This window comes from Rana temporaria, chromosome 9 (genome assembly GCF_905171775.1).
Source record: "Rana temporaria chromosome 9, aRanTem1.1, whole genome shotgun sequence".
Classification (NCBI taxonomy): domain Eukaryota; kingdom Metazoa; phylum Chordata; class Amphibia; order Anura; family Ranidae; genus Rana; species Rana temporaria.
Genome location: NC_053497.1, coordinates 125438570 through 125461288, shown reverse-complemented (window position 1 = coordinate 125461288; position 22719 = coordinate 125438570). Strand labels below are relative to the sequence as shown.

At 43.9% G+C, this 22719-nt stretch overlaps 2 protein-coding genes across 8 annotated transcripts in view; one reads left to right on the top strand and one right to left on the bottom strand.

The window, feature by feature from the left end:
* TSC1 (TSC complex subunit 1) overlaps nucleotides 1-6367 on the top strand; it is a 66478-nt gene extending 60111 nt beyond the window's left edge. For all 4 annotated transcript variants that reach the window (XM_040324434.1, XM_040324436.1, XM_040324432.1 and 1 more), the window contains one exon: nucleotides 3678-6367. In XM_040324434.1, coding sequence (XP_040180368.1) covers nucleotides 3678-4149 — 472 coding nt within the window. In that variant the 3' untranslated portion in view covers nucleotides 4150-6367. The remainder of the gene's footprint in view (nucleotides 1-3677) is intronic.
* Nucleotides 6368-9781: 3414 nt separating this feature from the next.
* Nucleotides 9782-22342, bottom strand: SPACA9 (sperm acrosome associated 9). Of its 4 annotated transcripts, none has more exons than XM_040324428.1 (5): nucleotides 22216-22301; nucleotides 18021-18188; nucleotides 16008-16210; nucleotides 13958-14313; nucleotides 9782-9860 (listed from the first exon to the last, which is right to left on the bottom strand). In XM_040324428.1, exons 2-4 carry the CDS (start codon nucleotides 18162-18164, stop codon nucleotides 13962-13964), a joined length of 699 nt encoding a protein of 232 aa, XP_040180362.1. In that variant the 5' UTR covers nucleotides 18165-18188; nucleotides 22216-22301; the 3' UTR covers nucleotides 9782-9860; nucleotides 13958-13961. The 4 variants fall into 4 exon arrangements, with proteins under 4 accessions (XP_040180362.1, XP_040180364.1, XP_040180363.1 ...); XM_040324430.1 differs by having other exon boundaries at nucleotides 9794-9860; nucleotides 14099-14313; XM_040324429.1 differs by lacking the exon at nucleotides 9782-9860 and adding an exon at nucleotides 19446-19506 and having other exon boundaries at nucleotides 13714-14313; nucleotides 22216-22305.
* Between the last annotated feature and the right edge of the window lie 377 nt (nucleotides 22343-22719).

The window sequence follows — 22719 nt, the reverse complement described above, 5'->3', positions numbered from 1 at the left end:
TTTTTTTTTAATGTAATGTGACTGTCAGGCAAGGGGTTAACACTAGGGGGCGATCAAGGGGTTAAATGTGTATCCTAGGGCGTGATTCTAACTGGGGGGGAGGGGACTCGCAATGGGAGGAGACCGATCAGTGTTCCTCTGTACAGTACTGGCAACACATCATCCATCTCCTCTCACCTGACAGGATGTGGAACTGTGTGTTTACACACAGTTCCACGGTCCTTCTGTGTGACAGGCAATCGGGTGCCCAGCAGACATCGCGGCCACCAGGCATGCGCAGCGGCTCCCGAGTGAGTCACCAACAATGCATATACAGCTCAAACTCACCCGGCAAATGCCCAGGAGTGGCAGAAGCATTGGAAAGCAAGAGGTCTCCCTGGCCAATGTGGGATCAAACAATGACAATATGTAAGACATAACTGCACTATCTCCTGGCGCTATATGCAACGAGGACCAAAAGAAAGGAAACACAGGTGGTCTGTAGTGTTGAGTATGGGTCAATAGTATCTATATAAAATATTTATACAGCATACCGAGACGGTGTCTCTAAGAGTTAAAACGGGGTGTACTAAGCCTGTATACATAGGCCACGCCACTCAACTTCCAGATACAGCTTAAGTTGCAATAAAGTGTTAAAGCCCAGTCAGGCAGATGTACCAGTTTCAGATATTTTTTTTATCAAGTATAATCCTATGTAACGGAGCGTCCCACACTCCGCTTGAGTGCTTCCGTCATATACCGCTTCCTATCAGTCTGGATATAGATATCAGATATTCCAGCTGCCCTCAACACACAAGATGAGACTTGTTTGTGTGCTAAACATGGAGTGTTAATAGAACCCAGAATGCAACCTTGTATACATTTTAAAGAGGAGGTAACCAGAACATAAATTAACATGAGCTAATTAACTAATCATTGACCCAGACGAGTTGACTCTGAGATATGACATTTCAGAGTAGACGTCCCGACTCCGCTCACCTGCTATACAATACACATTATCATAAGTGTAAACACAGGACATCTTCACACAATAGCAGGGTCAATTAGCAAAGAGAACAGACAGATGGCTGAAGGTGACGGCATTAGTATCTAAAAGTATGAATGAGTCACTCTTACAATTAACCCATTGAGTTCAGAATCAAAAACTAGTAAATAGTTCTTTACAGATATCCTGGAATATATTGTGGACAATAATTACATAATAATCCCATCTCAGGTAGTCCAAGATATCATTTTTTTGTCATCCTATGCCCCTAGTGGACATAGGATGATTTTAGACATAAGAGGGTCCGAGTCTGTCACATCCTATATGAGAGTTATGCAGACAATCGCACCTTCATGAATAGGTGAGTGCCTGAGATCATGAAATGATGCTATTGAACAAGGCTGCTAAATCCTCTTATCCCATTGTCTGACTCATCCAAAAACACTGACAGAAGTCATTGTACCTGCGGTCTCGGTCCAATTGCAGCACCCCCAAGTGAGTGTCCAGAGTGCCTCCTATTTGTGTCTGATTCCTGCCTGGCAATTGTACCGCCAGCGCCGCTTACTGCATTGGTGGATGACGTCGCCAGACCCGGCTCCTAAATGCGCATTGCTGCAGAATTCGTCAACCGAGGCGTATGATACAATCGCCCCTCTGAGTCCCCAGCCAAACCCGGCTTCACCGCAGCCAGTGACCAGATGGCTAAACCACACCTAGTGCAAGTGAGCCGCCTTGGTGTCAAATAGGCGGAAGGTGAGGAACCCCATGGAGCTGCACACATGCCAGGATAATGACCAAAGATTATCCACGTTCAACAAACTCACAGGGAGCAGCAGGATAAGACCATTTCCATAGAGCCATACTGTCTCCTGGATGAATAAATACAATGCAGAGGGCCCATCCATAGAGAACTAAAAAGGAAAAAGAGGGAAAACAAATATATACCATAACACCTTGTAGCAATCAATTATCACAAAATCAAAAGGGGCAGAAAAATACATGCAATAGAAAAAAGGTAGCTATATAAATCTTGCATTTTTTTTAAGTAGGGGCAATCCCAAACATGTAATACATTTTCCTCCAAGGGGGTAAAGGAATGGAGGGGGGAAAAAGGGGGGATGAGAGAGGACAAAATGCTAGGATGGAAAGGGGGAAGGCTTAGACAGTGTAATTCTATAGTGCTTCAATAGGGGTTTAAGTACTTGGACCATGTATAGGGAGATGGGAGATTTACTTCCATTTTAAAGAAGGCTTGTAAGAGTTGTATTCCTGGAGGTACAGTAGCTGACAATCTTTCGATCCAGAGGGTTACCTCCAATGCAAAAAAAAAAAATTGTCAAATTTATGGTGGAGGAAAATGTGTCTAAAAATCGGGGTAACGATCTTGCCAATACCAGATTAGTATACATGGACCCCAATCCTCTGGCAGATTTTTCGGAAGGTCTTGCCGTCCTAAAAGCTTTGCAGTGGTAACTCGTAAGATAAATGACACCTTGTGTTCTGCAATCTGCAAAAGCACATAAATTGGTGTCCATGTCTGTTTGGTAAATAAATTCCTCGACCCTGTTACCCATGGGCATCTTTGACAATCGCCACAACACCAAGTCCCTCCTGGCGAATAGAAGTAGAGGAATCATAATGACTACTTGTGAGTTTGTTGCTCAATTTTGTAGCTCGTCTAAAGACCAATCGTACTTATGTCAGATTTCTAAAAAAAACTATATAGATCCTTAATTGTTTCTATAATGTCTATAGGTTGAGAGGGGCAGAAACGCAAACCCAGGCACAGTACCGAGATGTGTGCAGGGATAAGCTGCACATCGGTTAAATTAATAACATTTAATTCTGATTGGTTTGTATAGCTTGAGTGGTTGGGTTGCGAACCATACAGCTGGGGAGATTCCCCTGTTTTTTTGGCCTCTGCCAATGCCGTAGCTTGGTCTAGAAAATCCCCTTGTAATTGATGCCTTAGTAGTACCACTAGTGTTAGGTGTACCTTTTTAGTTAAAATATTTTGGAGGATTACTTGTACTGGAGTTGGTATCTCCCTCGTGGGACGTTTCTTGCTCTTTAGAGTCAGTTGGTGAATGTCATTGGTAAAGCTGAAACAGGAGTACCCCACACCCTTCTGGGTCCCAGGGGCCATACCGTTACACCCACCACCATACCTAGTGTGTTTGTAAGGACGCGATTGAGAAGCCTTTATTCCAGATGAGCTCCTCTTAAACTCCTGAGAAAGCGATAACCCCCACAAAACATGTTAAGAGACTGGTGCAAGATGCAGGTAAACATCTTTTCTCCCCTATTGCTTATAGGGGTACTGAGTCGGAGATATTCCCATCACAATGAAGGAGATCTTTTTTTTTTTTTTTTTTTTTTTAACTGCACAGATATTTGTATGTAATAGTCTTAGGAACTGTTTTAAAAATAAATCTTTGTTACGTGTTGCAATAACACAATATGTTTTAAAGAATTTGTGAGAGCTAACAAGTGGTACCGTGAAAGTCCCTTTAGTCCCCCCTATTCCATGTTTTTCCATAATCATGGGATGTAGGTACTAGGCATTTAATGTGGTATGTGTTTGGGTTTTTTTTTTTTTGTGTGTGGCTTACAAATTCTTCCGGCTTTACTTTTGAACCAAGCATTATATTTCAAATGTTTTAGATATTCCTTGTATTTTGTTTTGTTGCAGACATGATGTGGAGTGCCCGGCTGTCTCCAGTCCTGATGACTTCATCAGAGAAGAGTTGAATGGTAGCAATGATGCCAACCCTTCCATGCACACCAGTGTCTTAAGCAGCGGAGGAAGCAGTCGCAGTGGAAGCAGTCTCAGTGGAAGCGGCAGCAGCAACCTGTCCACGCCAGAGAAAGGGGGATATAATCTACCGCTTAGCAGGAGAGAGCTGCTGGAGCTACCTTCTGGAGGTCCTCTGACCATTGGCTCTTACCCAAATGCCAAGAGTTTTCTAGGCATCCGAGCACGGGAGCTGTTTCGGAACAAGAGCGAGAGCCATTGTGATGAGGAAGGGATCAGCAGTCTTTCGGAGATCCTGAAGACAGAGCTGTGTCAGGGACCTGGAGCTGAGGCCAGAGCTGTGAGCTCATCTGCTGGCAATGCTGGCCCCTCAAGTGTGCGGGATTTTCAGATAATGGACTACGATTAGACACATCATGACCACAGTTGGGAGGCGAGCAGTGTTACTTTCCCTCTCATTCCTGGGTCTAATCAAAAAGTATCTGAACTTTCAGGAACAGTTTCACTACTTCTGCAGTGCAACAGTAGCGGACCATCAGAACTGGAAGGGATGAAATCTCATCACGTCACACCCCGCTTTATTTTATTTTCCCTATCATCTCAACTACAGCCCTACTTCCCCCTCCACAGTAAACCATTTTCTTCCACTCCTTCTGTAAAAGGTAGACCTATAATTGGCTAAATAATGCGGGTACCCTGGTCCAAGCGCTTACATAATCCTTACACTGTCCAGTACAGACTGAGACAGGAGCCCTGTTTGGCGGCTGTCATGACTTGTATCCATGTGCTGGTGTTGCTCACTGGGATGAGTTTTCATTGGTCATGGATATCCTTCTTCTTTTCTTTTTTTTTTTTTTTCTTATTAGTGTAGCCTGTATATTTGCATACTGGAAGGAACATTTATTTTTGTCAGAACTATGCCATGTTCATCCTCCCTCAAATGACAAATCATCTAGCATTCTTGCAGACCCTCCCCCGGCGCTGGAAAATGGCAGCTGAGTCCAGCATAATGCTTGTTAGAAGTGGCCTTAATTTTTAGTTGGATGCCAAAATGTCACAAGGGACCAAGAGCTTTTTTTTTTTTCTCTCTTCTTTTTCTGGGCTCTTCAATTATAAGGCATTTTTTTTTTCTGGCACACAATTGTGTTAAAGAACACCCCTGCTTTGTCCATTCAGGCAAAGCAAGAGGCTCATTGTAATGGCTGCCCAACCAGCTGCACGTACTTGCTGTACCCTTACTTTCCCACCAGTCCGATCAGCCACTGGAGTGAGGGAAATTACTGGGTACTTCCAGGTGTGGAGAAGCATGCGAGTCATTCTACTTCCAAACATCCCAGCACTGATAGTTGGAGGGTAGCCACCTTGGTCTGGGGAAAGGCTCCTCCTCACCTGTGTAAGAGCCAAAACTTGATTTGCAGCTTGCACAAGGTTTTATCGCTGTGCACCAGGCGACTGTACAGAGCAGAAAGACTAGTGTGGGCAGCTAGCAATGCCAGCATTGGAGTGAACATTTTTTGCTTTGCTGTGTATGGGCAAAGCACAGGTTAACTTTAAAGGTTGTTTCTAAACTGCTCTTTCTCTTGTCGGTGGAGTCAAAGGGGTCTGAGGCACCCCAATGGTTTCTTAGATCTGTCAGTTACTCCATAGACCACTGTAGATTTTTTTTTTTTCTACTTCTCTTGGGATCTGGCTGCTCCTTCTGTTGCAGGGGAGTCTCTTTTGGGTTTGATTTCATAATATACAGTAAGTAGCCATTCTCTGTCATAAATCAAGAGATTGTCTTGTAATGGCTCCAGAGGTTGTGCAGAGTTGTATATCTTGAAAGATATGGCAAGCTTTTGGGTCTAGAGCAGACCTACCAATTTTGTGTGGACCTGCCCAGTAATTGTAGCCTGTTTCTTTGCAACAAGCTAAGCTAACGTTTTGGTTCCTTCATCGTTTCATTCTGCAGTAAGCCCTAGGGCAGAGAAGCCGTTCCAGAACAGTTTCAAGGCAGTTGGTCCTTACATTTAAGCTCTTTAAGGTTTGTTTTTTTGTTTTGTTTTTTTGCACTTTAACACAACACTTCCCAATTTAGACACTACATTCTGAAACTGCTCGGATAACTCTGGGCCAAATCTGTAAAAAAGACAATTGTATTTTCCAATAGTAACAGTTTTGAAACCTGCAGGTTAAGAGAAGAATCTATTACTACACTAAAACACACTATTACATTTTTGTTTGTCAATCCTTCACCAATATGCCAAAGGAGCATTAGAAGCTGGTTTGTGTTCTATCCGTAGGGCCCTCTGTTCCCTAAAGATGTTTAGGAATCTCTCTCGCACACAGCATTAAGCATTGGGGCAATGCAAGTGACTATGTAGTGTCTTGAACAGGTACTCTTAAAATGGACCTGTATATTTAAAGTGAACCTGTTGTATCTGCTGAGGTGTATAAGCTAAGTTTTGACACCTTGTGATATCTGTTCTTGTCTTCAGATCTGCTCCTTTGTGTCTGGGGAGGACCCTTGATCCTAGGCCCAGGCTTTATATAGGGTTTTGACTTATCTCTCAGTGGATTACTAAGGCCCCTTTCACACTGGGGCGGGAGCCGCAGTGGCGGTATAGCGCCGCTAAAAATAGCGGCGCTATACCGCAGGATTTGCCGCGGGATTCGGCCGCTAGCGGTGCGGTATTAACCCCCGCTAGCGGCCGATAAAGGGTTTATACCGCCCGCAACGCGCCTCTGCAGAGGCGCATTGTGGGTGGTATTGCCGCGGTTTCCCATTGTTTTAAATGGGAAGGAGCGGTATACATACCGCTCCTCTCACCGCTCTAAAGATGCTGCTGACAGGAGATTTTTTTTCTCTCCTGCCAGCGCATCGCCTCAGTTTGAAAGCCCTCCGGCTTTCACATTGAGGTTGCTGGGCAGGAGTTTTTCAGGCAGTATAGCAGCGCTATTTTTAGCGCTGTACCGCCTAAAAAACTCCTCAGTGTGAAAGGGGTCTTAGCCCCTGGTTCTCCTTGACTATGACCCACCTTGTGTATTTCAACTGTGAAACGCCAGGGACTCTACTGGCCACTGAGACTCTGGTATTTAACAGCTGAATGACAGGGGACATGGTTCAGTACATGAAAGGGCCTCAAGCTTAACTTTAAAGCAGGGTTCCGCCAAACTTTTTTTTTTTTTTTTTTTTAAGTCAGCAGCTACAGATACTGCAGCTGATAACTTTTAAAATGGACACTTGCCTGTCCAGGGTGCCCGCAATGTCGGCACCCAAAGCCGATCTGTCCCTCGGCTCTTGGGTGCTGCCGCCGCCATCTTCACTTCATGGCTCCCTACTGCGTGTGTGCGAGTCGCGCTGCGCGATCTGAATGGTCCCTGCTGTCTTCAGGGACCTTTGTGTCTTCCGGAAGACAGCAGGGGCCCCCCCCCCCCCGAAAGATGCCAAATGTGACACCGGAGGGGGGGGGGGATTCCAATAAGCGGAAGTTCAATTTTTGGGTGAAATCTACTTACTCTGGGAACTCTGGTTCTTTCAATGAATCGAAGATAAGAGGCCCACTCTTTCCTTTTTTTTCCTCAAGGTTTAGACAAGTTCTAGTTTTATTACATTATTTTCAAAACCTTGCAGGAATTCAGTCAAATGAACGCAGGATGTGCCAGAATAATTTCCCCTCTAATGAAGTAGCCCATCCATCCTTCCTCTGCACTTTGGCCCTAATGCCTGTCAACCAGCAAAGATGGCATGTCCTCTTTTTGCATCCTAAGCCAATCAGGCCATGCCTGGTCTATTGGGTTGGTTCATAACCAAAAATATGGCAGCTCTCGGCAATGCTTTCCCAGATGTATTGTAGTGGATCTCAGACCAGTTCTTTAGCAGCAAGTGTGTTCTGGCTGTCTGAGTTGTCAATAACCATTCTGAGATCTACAGGTATAGTGCAGGTGAACAAAGAACATTTCTGGCTGAAATACTCCTGTATGATCATATTCATGCTGCATTTTTTTTTGCACTGGACCTTCTTTGGTTGTTAAACAGCATTTGACAGGATACTTCACATGATTGGTAGAGCTTTGCAAAAAGATGCATACTGCAGTTTGACCTTATTTCTGCTTAGACATCATTTTGTATAACGCCACACCTTTTATTCACGTGATCATGTTGGAGCATTCACAGTTGCTTCCTCAGCTGAATGCTAATTGCGAGTCCGTGTGTAACAGTTTTCACTGCATAGCTTTTATTTTTTATTTTTTTTCTTCTGCCACACTACCCCCCCCCCCCCCTTCCTTCCTCAGACATGTCACATTCTTGCCGTTCCCAGTCACTGTCCAGCAGGCCACAGTTCATATTGAATCCACATGTTCTGCTAGCAGTTGGACTGGCTACAGAAATTGTATGTTGGGCCGAAGCAGCCCAAACCAGGATGCCCAGAAATGTTTAAGACTATTTGCTTGTGTTTTAACTGTGAACAAATAAAGCAGGTTATTGTTTTGCACTAGTATTGCTTGTTTCTTACATGGTAGCACTTTTTTCAGTAACAATAATGCTTATTTACAATTGCAGCCACTCAGGATTCACAGTTAAGAAGTGTAAAAAGTGGACTACATGGGATTTCAATTGTTTATTGCAGGTTACCAAGTTCTCCTTTTGGAACACGTTTCATGCACCACCTGTTTTTTAGGGTGGAACATGTAACCTGTTCCAGCATCTGTACCCCCTCCCAATGGCTGTGTGTGTCTGTGTGTCCTCCCCCTGGTTAAGACAAAATGGCTAAGAGATTGCTGTACTAAATTGTATAGTTTGTACAAAAAGATGCTCCCAAGCCACTCTTTTTAATGGGGGGGGGGGTGTTAAAGTATGTATTTGGTTCTTTGAGGCAACTTCCCAATGAAGTTTATTCAATTTTTAGATTTTAATTGTTTTGAGCAGTTGACTGGTAACAAAAAAATCTCCTCATACAATAAAAAATGTTTAGTGTTTGAGACTAAGGCTGCATTCACACCTGAGCGTGTTTTTTTACCGCGACAAAACACAGCGTTTTTTACCGCGATTTTGTACAGGTCTAGGGTCACCAATGTAAAACGCTCAATTCGAGCGACAAAAAAGGGTCCAGAACTTGTTTGAGCTTCAGGCGTTCGGCGTCAGGCGTTTTGTAGTGGAGATGTGAACCATCTCCCATAGAGAATAATGTATTTTTTCTCCTCTAGCGTTTTGGGGTGTCGCGCTTCAGGCGACAAAACGCTCAGGTGTGAATGCAGCCTAAAACTAAAAGTTTGATATCGGAAATGCACAAAATGCCCACAGTGCAATGCATCTGTCTGCGGTATGTGGAATTGTATTACCTCAATCCTGACAGCAGGCTAAATTCACAGCTTGACAGATTTGCTGTATCTGTCACACTGGGGATTTGTGTTGCCCAACTTCCCAGTGGTTGAGCGAAGTTTTTATTCCGGGGGTGTACAAATGTGATGCTTTGCTTCGTGGTTGCAGCAAAAATTATCTACCCTCTCGAATGGGTTGTGATTGGCAGCAGTACTGCCCACAGAACACAACAAGTGAATGAGTCCCAATCACTCTGCAACTGTGTGTTAAATGCACGCAGTTGAAAAAGGCCGTGGTATAGCATTTTCAGGGTTGAAATGGGCACTAAGCTAAGGAGGTGACTTATTGCCTCTGAAAAGCGATCCGCAATGAATTGCTTTTTAATGGGGTGGCAAGCACTCCAATAAGAGCTTGACAAACCTGTGTGGTATACGGCACAGTTGCATATCCGACCTGGAACTAGCACCACTTTCAATAATGAGTCCTCAGCCATGTGTAAGCAACTGGAGTGACTTGACTTAGTTTACACAGAGCATCCTTTGCTAGTCCTGGGCATCTGAATGTAGCAGTGGGGGATTGAAGGAAGGTATGTTTTGCTGGGGAGCACAGGTTTACTTATGAGGCAGAGATGGGGATATAATATAAAGCTATATGGATGATGATACAGATGCTTGTTCTGAAAAACTTTTTACACATGCATTTGACTCTCGCAATAACTGTAAGTTTGTAAAATGCACAATACACTCAAATGATGATTTGCATTATGTTCTCTTTATTTATGGAGAAAATCCAAAGCAATATGAACAGGCCCACTTAACCTAAAAAGAAGAAAAAAAAATATCATGGAATTACATGAGTAACTCATTTTAATTTTATTAAATGTACAGAATAACCGCCAGTGATTATAATTCATTGCTTACAACACACACACATGAGAAGGTGATTATACTGTGATATAAATGTTGTTATAGCAACCTGGACTCCTTGAAAATTACTTTAAAACCAAGAAGACGGATTCAATTATTGGCTAAATAACTTTTTTAAATATTTGCTATAGAAAGCAATGATGCATGACCCAAAATGTATTCAATCAATCTGTGCAGTTGGGGTTCCATGCACATTGATGTTTTAGATACAGATGGAAGGCACCGGTGCACAATCCAGCCAGCAGCCTGTAAAACTCAGACTCAGGGATCACTAAGTGGTGGACCGTGGACTGAGTGACCGTCCTGTCCAGACTGTGGCTGGCAGTTATCGGCTGTGTGCTCTCCCAAGTCTCCTGCCTGGCTGCAGCTGTCATCCTCGGATGAACTGCTTCTCAACATAAGTTGAGCAGCGTCCAGCCTCCGTCTAGAGCTGCGTCTTCTCCTACCCTCTGCCCTGCTGTGAGGATGACGGCAGTGACTTTGTTGGAGACTTGGGGAGTTCACACAGCTGATAAGTGCCTCGACAGTGCAGGGGAGGCTTATATTGAAAGGGTACGGGAACGGCGGACACTGGGACTGCTGTGGAGGGGCGAGGGACTATGGACACTGATGTAAGCGAGGAAACTCTGATGTTAGGTGTTTTGTGATGCAAAAGGGGGGGGGGGGGTTGAGAATACTGGTGTAAAGAAGGGGCTCTGATGTGAATGATAGGCTAAAAAAATGATGTGGGGGCTGTGACGTGTTGTAGTGCAACATCCTGGCAAAATAAGTGTTTACTGACTGGACTGCTGTAAGTTTTAATTCATGACTGCTCGTCTATGGGCACATACTCCCCTAAACATTAGTAGCACTCCTTACCCCATCTAGTCCCAGCAGCTTTTAGCCTCCTATAGACTTTTACAGGCTGCCGGCAGCACCTGTGCCTTCCACCCACACCTAAACAATGGAGCCCCATGCACTAGGGCTAAATGCCCAGTGTCCATGGAGCTCTACTTGTAAACACATGGGCAGATATGCAGAATCACCCCATACCTTTTCCCCTTGCTGCCTGTGCTTTGTGCCTCCTTTAGCATTGGCAGAAAGTTGTTTTGAATGATGCCCATTGTCATTCAACAAAGAAGACAGGACATCTTGTCATTGTGTGGCACCATTCAACCTGAAGATGTCCTGTAAGTGCTGGGCACCATAAACTCACAGGACTTCATGGGCCCCAGAAGGCATTGGCACAGCACCTTGTACTATTAGTGCCCATTAACACCTGAGCGTTTTGTCGCCTGAAGCGCGACGCTCAAACGCTAGAGGGGGAAAAAAATACATTATTCTCAATGGAGATGGTTCACATCTCCACTTCAAAACGCCGTACGCCTGAAGCTCAAACTAGTTACGGACCCTTTTTTGTCGCGCAAATGGGGCGATTTGGGCATTTTTAAGCGTTTTGTATTTCCTATAGAAAGTAATGGAAACGCTCGATTCAAGTGACTAGCGCGACAACGAGCGTTTGCTACGGGCGTTTTGTCGCTTTTAATCAATAGAACATTTCACCCAGGCAGAAGATAAAAAAAATCTACCAACATAGCAACAAGTGATGAAAAGATGATGATTTTTCCTATTGGCTAAAATAAAAAACGTCGAAGTACAAAAACGTCGGACGACGCTGTATGCAAACGCGCAAATACGTACCCCATGGTATCTGTATGAATTTCTCTTTGACTGGCCATAAGGACATACAGCAATAAAAATGTATTTTACACATCCTTTAACTTCCTGTCCCATTAACAGGCTCTAATGGGAAATTTCCTCATTGAAGACCTAGACAACAATAAAAATATGGCAGTCTTTGATTTTCACTACTCCATCCAAAACCATAAAAGTCCAGAGTTGCACCTACACGTTCGGTAACGAGTTTGCACAGGTAGTTTCTGCGAATCTCCCTGTAACTCTGCCCTAGGCTGCATTCTCCAGAATACGGTTTACAAAGTAGCTGCATTTTATATCGGATGGGTCACTGCTCCAATCTCAAGTTTTTATTACACTTTTAAGAGATCAAATACTGATTTGGGGGGGGCTATTCTATAACCAATCAAAAATTGCAGCTGTTGCCGATAGCTGCCAATAAAAATAGAATTTTTGCACTCTTCATATAATCCTTCTCTGGGTCCATTGAGGGACACAGCTTGATAATTATGCAGTTTAGGGTTATCTTGCCACCTACAGGTGAAATGGACACTAGCAAAGAGTGGAAATTCCAATTACTGGAAAAGATGGGACTGGGAAAATGTGCATCTTTATGGGAATTGATACCAAGAAGTCTCCATAATAGAAGAAAAAGTGTTTGTTATACAGACATACAGCAATAAAATGTATTTTACACATCCTTTAACTTCCTGTCCCATTGCAGGGTCACTGCATAGTAATATATATATATATATATATATATATATATATATATATATAGTCAAAGTATAACCCAGTGACACTTCTATCCTCTGTTATGTGGTGTAAGTTACCCCTACTCTGTTTGTATTTGTGTCCCCCATCAGCAGTTCTCAGTACCTGCATGTCTGCCGAAGGATTTTGTATTGTCCTGTCTCCTCTTGGCACTAAAAAGCTCCAGCCTATGAAACCTTGGTTTCAAAAGCCTCCTAAGACGGGAGTCTGCCGTCCCAGAAAAACAAAGCGCTGTGGTAGCTCATTGATTTCTTCCTGTCCGTGTATCTGCCTGCTTGTATGGATACACAGATACACTGACAGGTCTGCAGGAGACCTGCATGGCACCAGCTGATCGGCTCTAAAAACAAATAAATGTGCATTTTTTTTTTCTTTTTTTTTTTTTTTTTATTAACCTGCAAAAAAGTGTGTGTGTGTGTGTGTGTGTGTGTGTGTGTGTGTGTGTGTGTGTGTGTGTGTGTGTGTGTGTGTGTGTTTGTTTTTTTATATAATGTGAATGATTCGTCGGCAAACAAGTTCGTTGGAGAAGAAAAAGACAACCAGTACACTCTTAAGTGGTGACGTAATAGCTGAAAAGTTCATCCTATCCACATTTAGGTACATCAAGGGTCAGTTCAGCTGACTTTAAAAACTTTGTGCAGTAGATAAGATTGTCTGTAGTTATACAAAAGAAAAAAAAGGCACAGGATGGCGCACTCTTAGGACAGCAACTTAAATCATTTAGTCATAAAAAACAAATTGGTCACGTGTAATAGGATAGAAGCGTGCATTTCATAAGCTATATTCTATGCACTCTTCTATCTTACATGTGAATGGCAAATTTTTTTGTGTCTTTAATGAATAAATGTTCTAATTTGCTGCACTTATATTGTGCCCTTCCTTCTTCTTTTTTTTTTTTTTAATGAGATAGAGATTAGAGATATGGTTTTGTAACCTTTGAGTACGGTCTCTGCATTAAAATACTATTTAAATATAATACTTTTGTAAAATTGGCATTTTTTTTTACTCCGTATGCACGAGACCTGTAGGAATTTAAAGCAGATGTCCGCCGAAAAAAAAAAATTAAAAGCCAGCAGCTACAAATACTACAGCTGCTGACTTTTAATATTAAGACACTTACCTTTCCTGGAGTCCAGCGCCGTTGGCAGCAGAGGACGAGCGATCGCTCATCACTCTGTTGCCCCCACCGCCATCCTTGGTGAGGGAACCAGGAAGTTAAGCACTCCGGCTTCATTGCCCGGTTCCCTACAGCGCGTGTGCGCTGTGCTCCCTGCTGTGTTCTGGGAGCCGAGTGTCAAATGTGACACCGGAGGGGGAAAGGTTCATATGAGTGGAAGTTCCACTTTAGGGTGGAGCCCCGCTTTAAGTAGGATAGTGATTCTAGAAAGTGGCTACACTTTGAAACACTTTTAGGGTAATACTAACAAAGTACGACAATATGATGGAGCTAATAGGGGACTGCTGTATTGGTTAAAGAATTATGAAAATTATGTTTTGTAACTGCTCGCTCTTTAAACCACATGTAAAGGGATGACGATTACCAGTTTAGGTGGTATAGTAGCGGCCAGAGGGCCTCCAGGCTGGTTTGAAGGACTGTGGATAGCCTTTCCTTCTTTTTACTGAGAGGGCAGAGGCATTTCCCTGACTGAGAGTGGTCTGAACCCCTGCGTTTTGTATCGCACCTTGATTTTCTGCCTTGCGTTGCTTCTGCCTGTTCTTCTGAATAGCCACAAGCCTGTCCATGGTCTCGGAGTCCTCCGCAAGTGGCTGGGCTTTCTCCAGCCTCAACACAGCCTCACGGATGTTATCCAGGATGATGGGAACAATGCTCACGACACCACCATAGAAGTTACGCGCTTCATCACAGCTGAGGTGATTCAAAACATCGTGGGGATACCTGGGAACATGACAAATGTATTAATGAAATACACAGGACCTCATTGATCGGAGTGCTGGGACAAGGTCAATCCAGCGCCCAGGGTAAAGATGCTAAACTGCCCAGGCTTGTACCAAGAGATGCCCCCATCCCTACACTAAACCACTGAGCCCAGGGCAGCTTCCCCTCCTGGCCACCCCTTGTTCCAGCCCTGACTGTATGTCTGATTCGTCTATACACCCATGTGAAAGGAAGAATCTTACTGTTTCTTGAAAATTTGTATACTACACACAAAATAAAAAATTATACCTGGGTTGCACCAGTAGTGCACCTAGTCAGATTCCCCTTTGTCACCATCAGGAAAACTATCCTGAGAAATGCCATATAGCCATTGCTGGAGTGCATGTAGACAGGAAGATGCTTTAAATAGGCTGTAGGAGATTGGCAGCACCAAGATCTGACAAAGGATGTATAAAGGTTTAAGTGTAAGCATTAAAGCGGTTCTCCACCCTAAAGTGGAGTCCCGCTGATCGGAACCCTCCCCCCCTCCGGTGTCACATTTGACACCTTTCAGGGGGGAGGGAGGTGCAGATACCTGTCTAAAGACAGGTATTTGCACCCACTTCCGGCCACACGCTACGGGCAAAAGACGGGTTTTTCTGACTTCCCGTCTGTCGCCCGTTGTGTGCTGGGAACACTCGGCTCCCAGCACACAGCGTGTGAGCCAATCGGCGGGCGCAGCGCGACTCGCGCATTCGCCGTAGGGAACCGGGCAGTGAAGCCGCAGCGCTTCACTTCCTGGTTCCCTCAGCGTGGATGGCGGGGGGAGCAGCAGAGAGACGAGCGATGGCACATCCGCTTTAAATGTGAAGAAAGCATATCCCGCTGTAGCAGTTGTTCTCAACTCCTGTCCTCAGGACAGGACCCACTAACCTGACAGATTTTAAGTATTACCTTGGGGGAAATGCTCACTAAAATACTGCAATCACTGTCCAGTAAATGATATCACCTGTGATGTATTTCAGTTATCTTGCAAACCTGGCCTGTTAGTGCTCTGAGGCAAGTACACACTATAGAGCTGTGGTTCTTTCCTCGGGACCTTCTAAGGCCTCGTAGACGGCCGGATTTTCAGAGAAAAAAAGTCAGATGGGCTTTTTTTTTTTTTTTTTTTTTTTTTTTTCTAGGAAAGTCCGGCCGTGTGTAGCCTCCATCTGCACGGTCAAAAGTCCGACTGTGTGTACAAGGCATAAGTGTCTATTCTGTCTGCTGCGTTGTTCCTCTGCTATCAGCATAAGCCACTTGAGAAGTTTTCCTGACGCCAAGAGAAAAATGGTGACGGGAGGCACCCTCCAGCACATGGCCTGTGATTGCTAACCTCAACTCTGTTCTTGTGTTCTGTGTGAAGGGGGTGTGTCCCTTCCCTCCAATCACTGTTCTCACTGAGTTCTGTAGTGTGTAATCTCCTCTCTCCACCCCCTTTATTCTGACCGCTCGCACCAGCTTTATAAATTCAGCACTTTCAATGAATGTAGAGGAGAGAAAACTGCAGATAAACAGGTACAATTTCTGTAAGAGGATTTGTTTCATCTCTGTGTATCATCTGAGGCCAGTCACTCCACTGGGTATATGTAATTCTGTAGCAGATTACCAGTAATTGTAATTCAGGTAGGGTTTATGTCCACTATTAGGCCTGCCATTTAATGTTGCGCACTTACTTGACTCTCAGACCAGACAGGTCATTGGTTGGATTGAGAAGAGCAATGGTTTGCTCTATGATCCCCTTTGCTGATTGTGTGTCCCTCTGCATAAATTCCAGCTGGATACAGAACTCGGCCAGATCCGCACAGACATCCAAAAACAGAGTGAGGATACGCTGATCTGTACTGTTGTTGCAATGATTGTCTAAGTAGTTGCGTACCTGTAAATTCCATTAAATATAAACATTACCAAAAAGAAATATGGCCACTTAGTCCCCTACACTACTCATACTGTATGTTGTTGTTTTTTTTTTTTTTTTTTTTTTAACATTTTTGTATTGCTGGCAATGGCTTGCAGCCAGGAATATCACATTTTTTGTTCTTTATATACAGTATGTCAGTTTTGCTGAAGCAGGTTCTATACATGGTACAGATGCGTCACTTTAAAGACAGACTAAAGGTTCCCCCAGGCACGATATATAAAGGACTTTTTTATTTTTAGGCATCATAAAAATCACTGCTCTTGTAATAACTTTAAAAAAAAAAAAATGGTATTGATACATGTCCCCCAGGGCAGTACCTAGGGCCCCCATGCCCTTTTTATGGCCAATAACTTTCAAATAAGCCTTCAAAATGGGGACTTTTGATTATTCAAGTTCGGATTCCATAGACTTTAATAGAGTTCGCGGCTCGGGACCGAACTTTTTACATGTTCTGGAGCTCTGGTAAGAACCGAACCGCGGGGTGTTCGGCCCATCACTAGCAGTGAGGAGGCACACATGTAGGCATCACCATGTTTCCATTCTAGGTTTGGGGAGGGAATCATAGAAGGAACTATGGCATTCCACATGACAACCATTTTTTGGGACCTTTATTGGAACAGGTTGGCTTTTGGTTGTCTTCTTGCTGCTAGGGTAACGCAGGTAAACGTCAAATGAATTAATATATGTGACAAAGCAGTGCAATTGCACAAGAGCATTTTTTAATGTATTATTTTATTTATTTTTTCCCTCTAAGTGCATGAAAAAAATAAGTTAAAATTACTTTTCATTCCTTTGCTGTTTAAAATTTAAAAAGCGTAGTTCCACCCAAAAGTGGAACTTTTGCCTCCTCTGGTGCCACATTTTGGCGTCTTTCGGGGGGGGCGGGGGGTTTGGTTACGTGTGTGTGTGTTTGTTTTTTTTTTTTTTTTTTTTTACAGGTACCCTTTTGCCACTTTCGGGAGACCAGGCTTTGGTGAAGTACGTCAGCAGCTCGGCCTCCCTCCTTGTCTGCCGAGCCAGTGAGAGCGCAGCGCATTTTGTGCATGCGCAGTAGGGACCCGGCGTGAAGCCAAAAGGCTACATGACCAGGTTCCGTTATAGGCAATGGCGGCGGCAGCACCAGCAATAACATGGGCTGGCAGTGCCGACATCGCTGGACTCCAGGACAGGTAAGTCTCCTAATGTTAAAAGTCAGCAGCTACAGTATGTGTAGCTGCTGACTTTTAATTTCTAAAGGGGTGGGCGGAACTCCTCTTTAACATTGCAATATTAACACAACATCAGCACTCCCTGACAATCCGTTATACTTTCCCTTTAAAGTGGTTGTAAACTTCAGACATGAAATGTGAACAAAGCATATGCCTATATAGTGTGTACTTGTGTGTAGTGTCTCAATTAGGAGCACTAAGTGTCATTTATGTCTGCGGATTGATTTTCTGATATCAGCATTAATAATTTCGTAAGTTTTCTTGATACCAAGAGAAAAATTAACTCTAACACGGGCTTATAAATTCAGCACTTTGAAGGGATGCAGAGAAGAGAGGGCTGCAGAGAAACAGATACAACCTAGGTAGGAGGATTTGTTTTATCTCTGTGTATCCCCTGAGGCCACTCACGTCACTGGGTATATGCTGTATGTAAGCACTTTAATGTACTGACCCTTAATTTTTTTTATGAAATGAAAAAGCCTGCATTGTCAAAAAAAAATATCAAAACTGATTTAACACCAATCAAAGAAGAAGAATAAAAATTGGTACCAGCTTTGTACCTGTGCCAGGGTCCTCACGGGTCTGATTCTGTCATGGGCACTTTCCCGTGTCCGCTCCAATGCATTAATGAAAGTCTTTTGTTGCTGCTGCAGGAGCTTGGTACGCTGCTCCAGGGCCTTAAGGGTCTGTCTGGTAACATTCATGGTGACTTCTATATTTTTTTCACTCTGCAAATGAAAGCTGTACATAATTAAAGCCAAACTTGTTTTTGTTTTTTTATTTTATTTATATAGAGTTAAACTCCAGACAGATATAAAGACACAAACTGATCAAGCTCATTAATACATAATTTGCATCATTGTAAAACACAAGTCGTGTAAATGCCTGACTATGAACAACCTCTTGCAGTCCCTGCACAGCAGCAGGGCTGGAGTCAGAGGTAGAAGCAGCACAAGGAGACAATCTGTTCATGTGTTGACAAGAAGCATAATGATGGGAGGAGAAAGCCTATTGCATATTCCTCCCCCCTTATTATACCAGTCTATAAAAGACCTACAGTTAGAGCAGAATGGGTGCTTTACTGTAATAAACACATTTGCATGGCAGAGGAGAGGTGGAATAAAGGATTTTCTGTGTGCATGTGATGCCCCATGGTGCAGTAAAATTGGGAAGACTTGGGCGATTAAAAAGGGTGAAGCTTAAAACAGTTGTGAAAGGACTAAAGCAATACAAGAAACCATTGAGTGATCCATATCAATATGAACAAGATACACTTGAATGTACAGTAGATTGAATAGTAACAGTGCCTTTTTTTTCTATTATTCATTTTAAATGTACCTACTGTAGCTTTACACATTCAGTCTACATTTGCATTCCTACATATTTGCGCTATTTGATATACCCTCCCCAAATACTTTGGCTTTTTTTAAAATAAGAGCCTGAATAAAATTTCACCTGCTTTTGGCACTTTCCCCCTTGCACACCCAGTCCCTAATCATCCCAAGAGCTTCTTGACTACAAAAAAAAATAGCATAAACGTCAAGAAGGCTGCCATTGATGACATTCTTCTTAAAGGTCAACCACAGGCTAATTTCATTTTCAGTTAAATGCTCCCCCAGTAGTATTAAATAGAAAAAAAAATACGTAGAGGGCTGCATAAATTGACAGCACTATATAAATACCTGTAATAAATAAATCACGTAAAACCTCAGGCTGCAATACTCGCCTTCAATCAGGCAGTGTCCCCTGCAATACCTCTTGTCTGTCACAATATGGCAGCAGTCTTTCTGGTTCACAGTCACACAGAGAGTTAGATGACCTGGAAGACTGAGGACATCTTGTGTCAGAAAATAAGTATTGCAGGGAATAGTGTCAGATTGCTGGATTTCGTCTTAAAGCCAAACTCTGGGATTATTTTCTTTTAATTTCTCCTTCCAGCAGTATTAAAAAGCAAAAAAAAAACAAGTTTCAGCTGCAGTGCTCACTTTTTAATCCAGCGCTGTCCTCCGCAATACTTATTTTCTGTCAGAAGATGTCCTCGCTCATCTGAGATTAAATGATGCCCAGTGTCATGCATCTCAGAAGACTGCGTACATACAGAGAGTACATGGTGTCATCATAGTGCCCCATACTACCCCCATCATTACACAAGACCCCCCATAACTACCCCCATCATTACACAGGACCCCCCATACTACCCCCATCATTACACAGGACCCCCCCCCCCTCCATACTAACCCCCATCATTACACAGGACCGCCCCTTGTACTACACCCATCATTACACAGGACCGCCCCCCTATACTACCCCCATCATTACATAGGACTTCCCCCATACTACCCCCATCATTACACAGGACCCCCCTCTATACTATCCCCATCATTACACATGACCCCACTCCATACTACACCCATCATTACACAGGACCCCTTCCATACTACCCCATTTTTACACAGGACCCCCTTCCCTCCCTCCACAGACCCCATGCATAACCTTCCCCCCAGCAATCTCACCTGGATTGTGTCCAGAGGATGTCAATCATCAAAGCACACCCTGCTGAACCCTTTGGCAAAGAAGTTCTTCAGAGGGCCAATGGTGTGCGACTTGCTGAACATGGTGAGGGAGAGGGGTTGGTGTGACTGTGGTCAGGACTGATGGGCGATCTCCCCAGACAAATTTTAGCTTACTGAGCTGGCCAATCCTCACAGGCTGTAGGCATGTATCTCCTGAGTGATAGCCAAATCCACCTAGCCACTATTTGCAGGCAGCGCAGGCTCAAGGGGCAGCTCAGCTGCTTTGGGCCCACAACAATGACTGGGCCTGGGTCAGCTTCCCCTTTTCCCCCACGTTAAAGACGGCCTTGCATATAGCAAACACGCTGGGGGAACCTCCAGGAGAGAGGGGAAACGTGTGGGAAGCCCAGTGTTGGGCTAGTTTCCTGGCTGTCTCAGGATTCATTAGCCCAGTAAAGTTAGTGACTCAGAAACCTTAAAGGCACAGAATCAACATAGGAGCTTGGATACTAGCATTTTCGTAAAGATAAATAAGCAATGGTGGCCTATATATTAAAAGAGGGTTACAGTACCTGGAAAAGCTTCTGTAGGATCCGAGGTTACCTGCAATCTGACAGTCTGTCAACTGTCAGATCTCACACATCATCCCCCGCCTTCTCGGGTGCAGTATGAGATGTATTTTTCATGTGTTTTTTTTTTTTTGGCATGTTTTTCACACAATGTACGAATGGGGGCAGCCCATTCACTTTAATTGGGCTACCCTGCATGTGCACATGCTCCAAAAGAAGCTCTCATGGCTTTTTTTTTTTTTGTTTGCATGATAAAACACATTTTTTCTAGCCGCTTTTGGGGTGCTATTAACAATTAATGGCACCACAAGCGCAATGCGCATTTTTGGACATTCCTGGAGTGCACAAGGTGTGAATGGGGGGCTTAAATTGGAGCACCGGAAATATGTGCGAAAACACGATCCCATTGAAGTCCAAGGCCTCGTACAGACGACCCAACATGTCTGATGAAAACGGTCCGCGTCGACGTGCGCGAACCCGGAAGTTCAATGCTTCCACGCATGCGTCGAATCACTTCGACGTCATGCGCGGGTTCTCGGGCCAGCGGACATGTCCGATGAGTCATACTGACCATCGGACATGTCCGGCGGACATGGTTCCAGCGGACATGTTTCTTAGCATGCTAAGAAACACTTGTCCGCTGGAAACCTGTCCGGTCGGCTGGAAAATTGTCCGGTCGGCCCTACACACGACCGAACATGTCCGCGGAAACTGGTCCGCCGGACCAGTTTCAGCGGACATGTTTGGTCGTGTGTACGAGGCCTAAGGGCTACTTTACACTTACTTTAAAACAAGGCTTCAGACAGGCTTTATTAAAGCTCTCTGAATACCAGTCAAAGCTCCTGTCATTAAATAAAATGGTTAGTGTACAGTCTTGTTTACACCTTGCCGAGGCTTCAGTGGGGCTTTGCGGGGCTTCAGTGGGGCTTTAAGCGAGCTTTGTCATAGACTTCTATGGAGGCTTTGAAGCACCACTGAAGCTACATGGGGTATAACTTTTGAAGCAAAACAAAAGCAGGTGTAAACAGGACTGTAAGCTAACCATTTTATTCAGTGACAGGGGCTTTGATCAGCGTTCAGAGAGCTTTAACAAAGCGTGTCCGAAGCCTTGTTGAAGCCGAAGCAAGTGTAAACTAGCCCTAAGGGGCCGAAAATGCACAATTCTGCCGCAAAGAAGCTTGTGTACAGGCAACAGTCAACACAAAGCCCCACTGGGTAATAAGGAAAAAAAGTGTTGCAGTCCTAAAAAAAAAAATAGCAATTGTTCATGATACGCAGTGCTTTAGCAAACTAAACGGCATCCAGTTAAGGTTCACATCTACGTTACATGATCATCCCTGGGCTTTTATTTGTCACGGTCCCTATATAACCGGTATGTCTAGGAGGTGCATGCATTGCCTAAATAAAACTAGATTGTAAGCTCTAACGAGCGGTGCCCTCTTATTCCTCTTGTACCAAATTGTAAAGTCTGCCTTCATTTTGTTAAACGCTGTGCAAACTGTTGGCGCTATATAAATCCTCTATAATAATTAAATATTCTATGCTAAAAAGTTTTTGTCTCCCCATGTTGGAGGTTGGGAGATCTAGCAGTATTGTAGTATGAAACTGCTACATATACAATGGTAGATGGTGATAACTGACGCAACCCCTGAATGCTGTGTGCAGACACTTACCTGCAGCAGGTAGATGAGGCTAGGTAGCCCCTGAGGGCACTGTGTGTAAGTCTCGGAGATAATAGAGATCTGTGATCACTCTCCTGTGTGTCTGGAGACTCCAGCAGTGTGATTGTTTGGGCCGTTGCTAGGTAACCGTTGTGACGTCTACAGCCAGTTGGGCCAACAAACCCTGTATACAAATTAAAGGAAGCCTTTACAATAGGAAATCTAGCCCCCCCTGGTTGTCAATACTCTGAGCCACAAACCTGGTAAAAACTAAGAAGATGAAGATTTAAAGTACAATAGTATTGCCTGAAGCTAACAATATTTTTCGTACCTGCGTTCTTCTAGCGAAGACTGGAAAATCGGGTTTCCAAGGGCGACCTAGTTACATCAGCTTCAAATCATATTGCTTTCATGCCATAAGTTGTCTCGAATGGCATATCTAGGCAAAGTGGAGGAGCTGTGCATTAAAAATTTAACAAATGCCTGGCTGGGATGCTGACCCTCTATAGTTCTTTG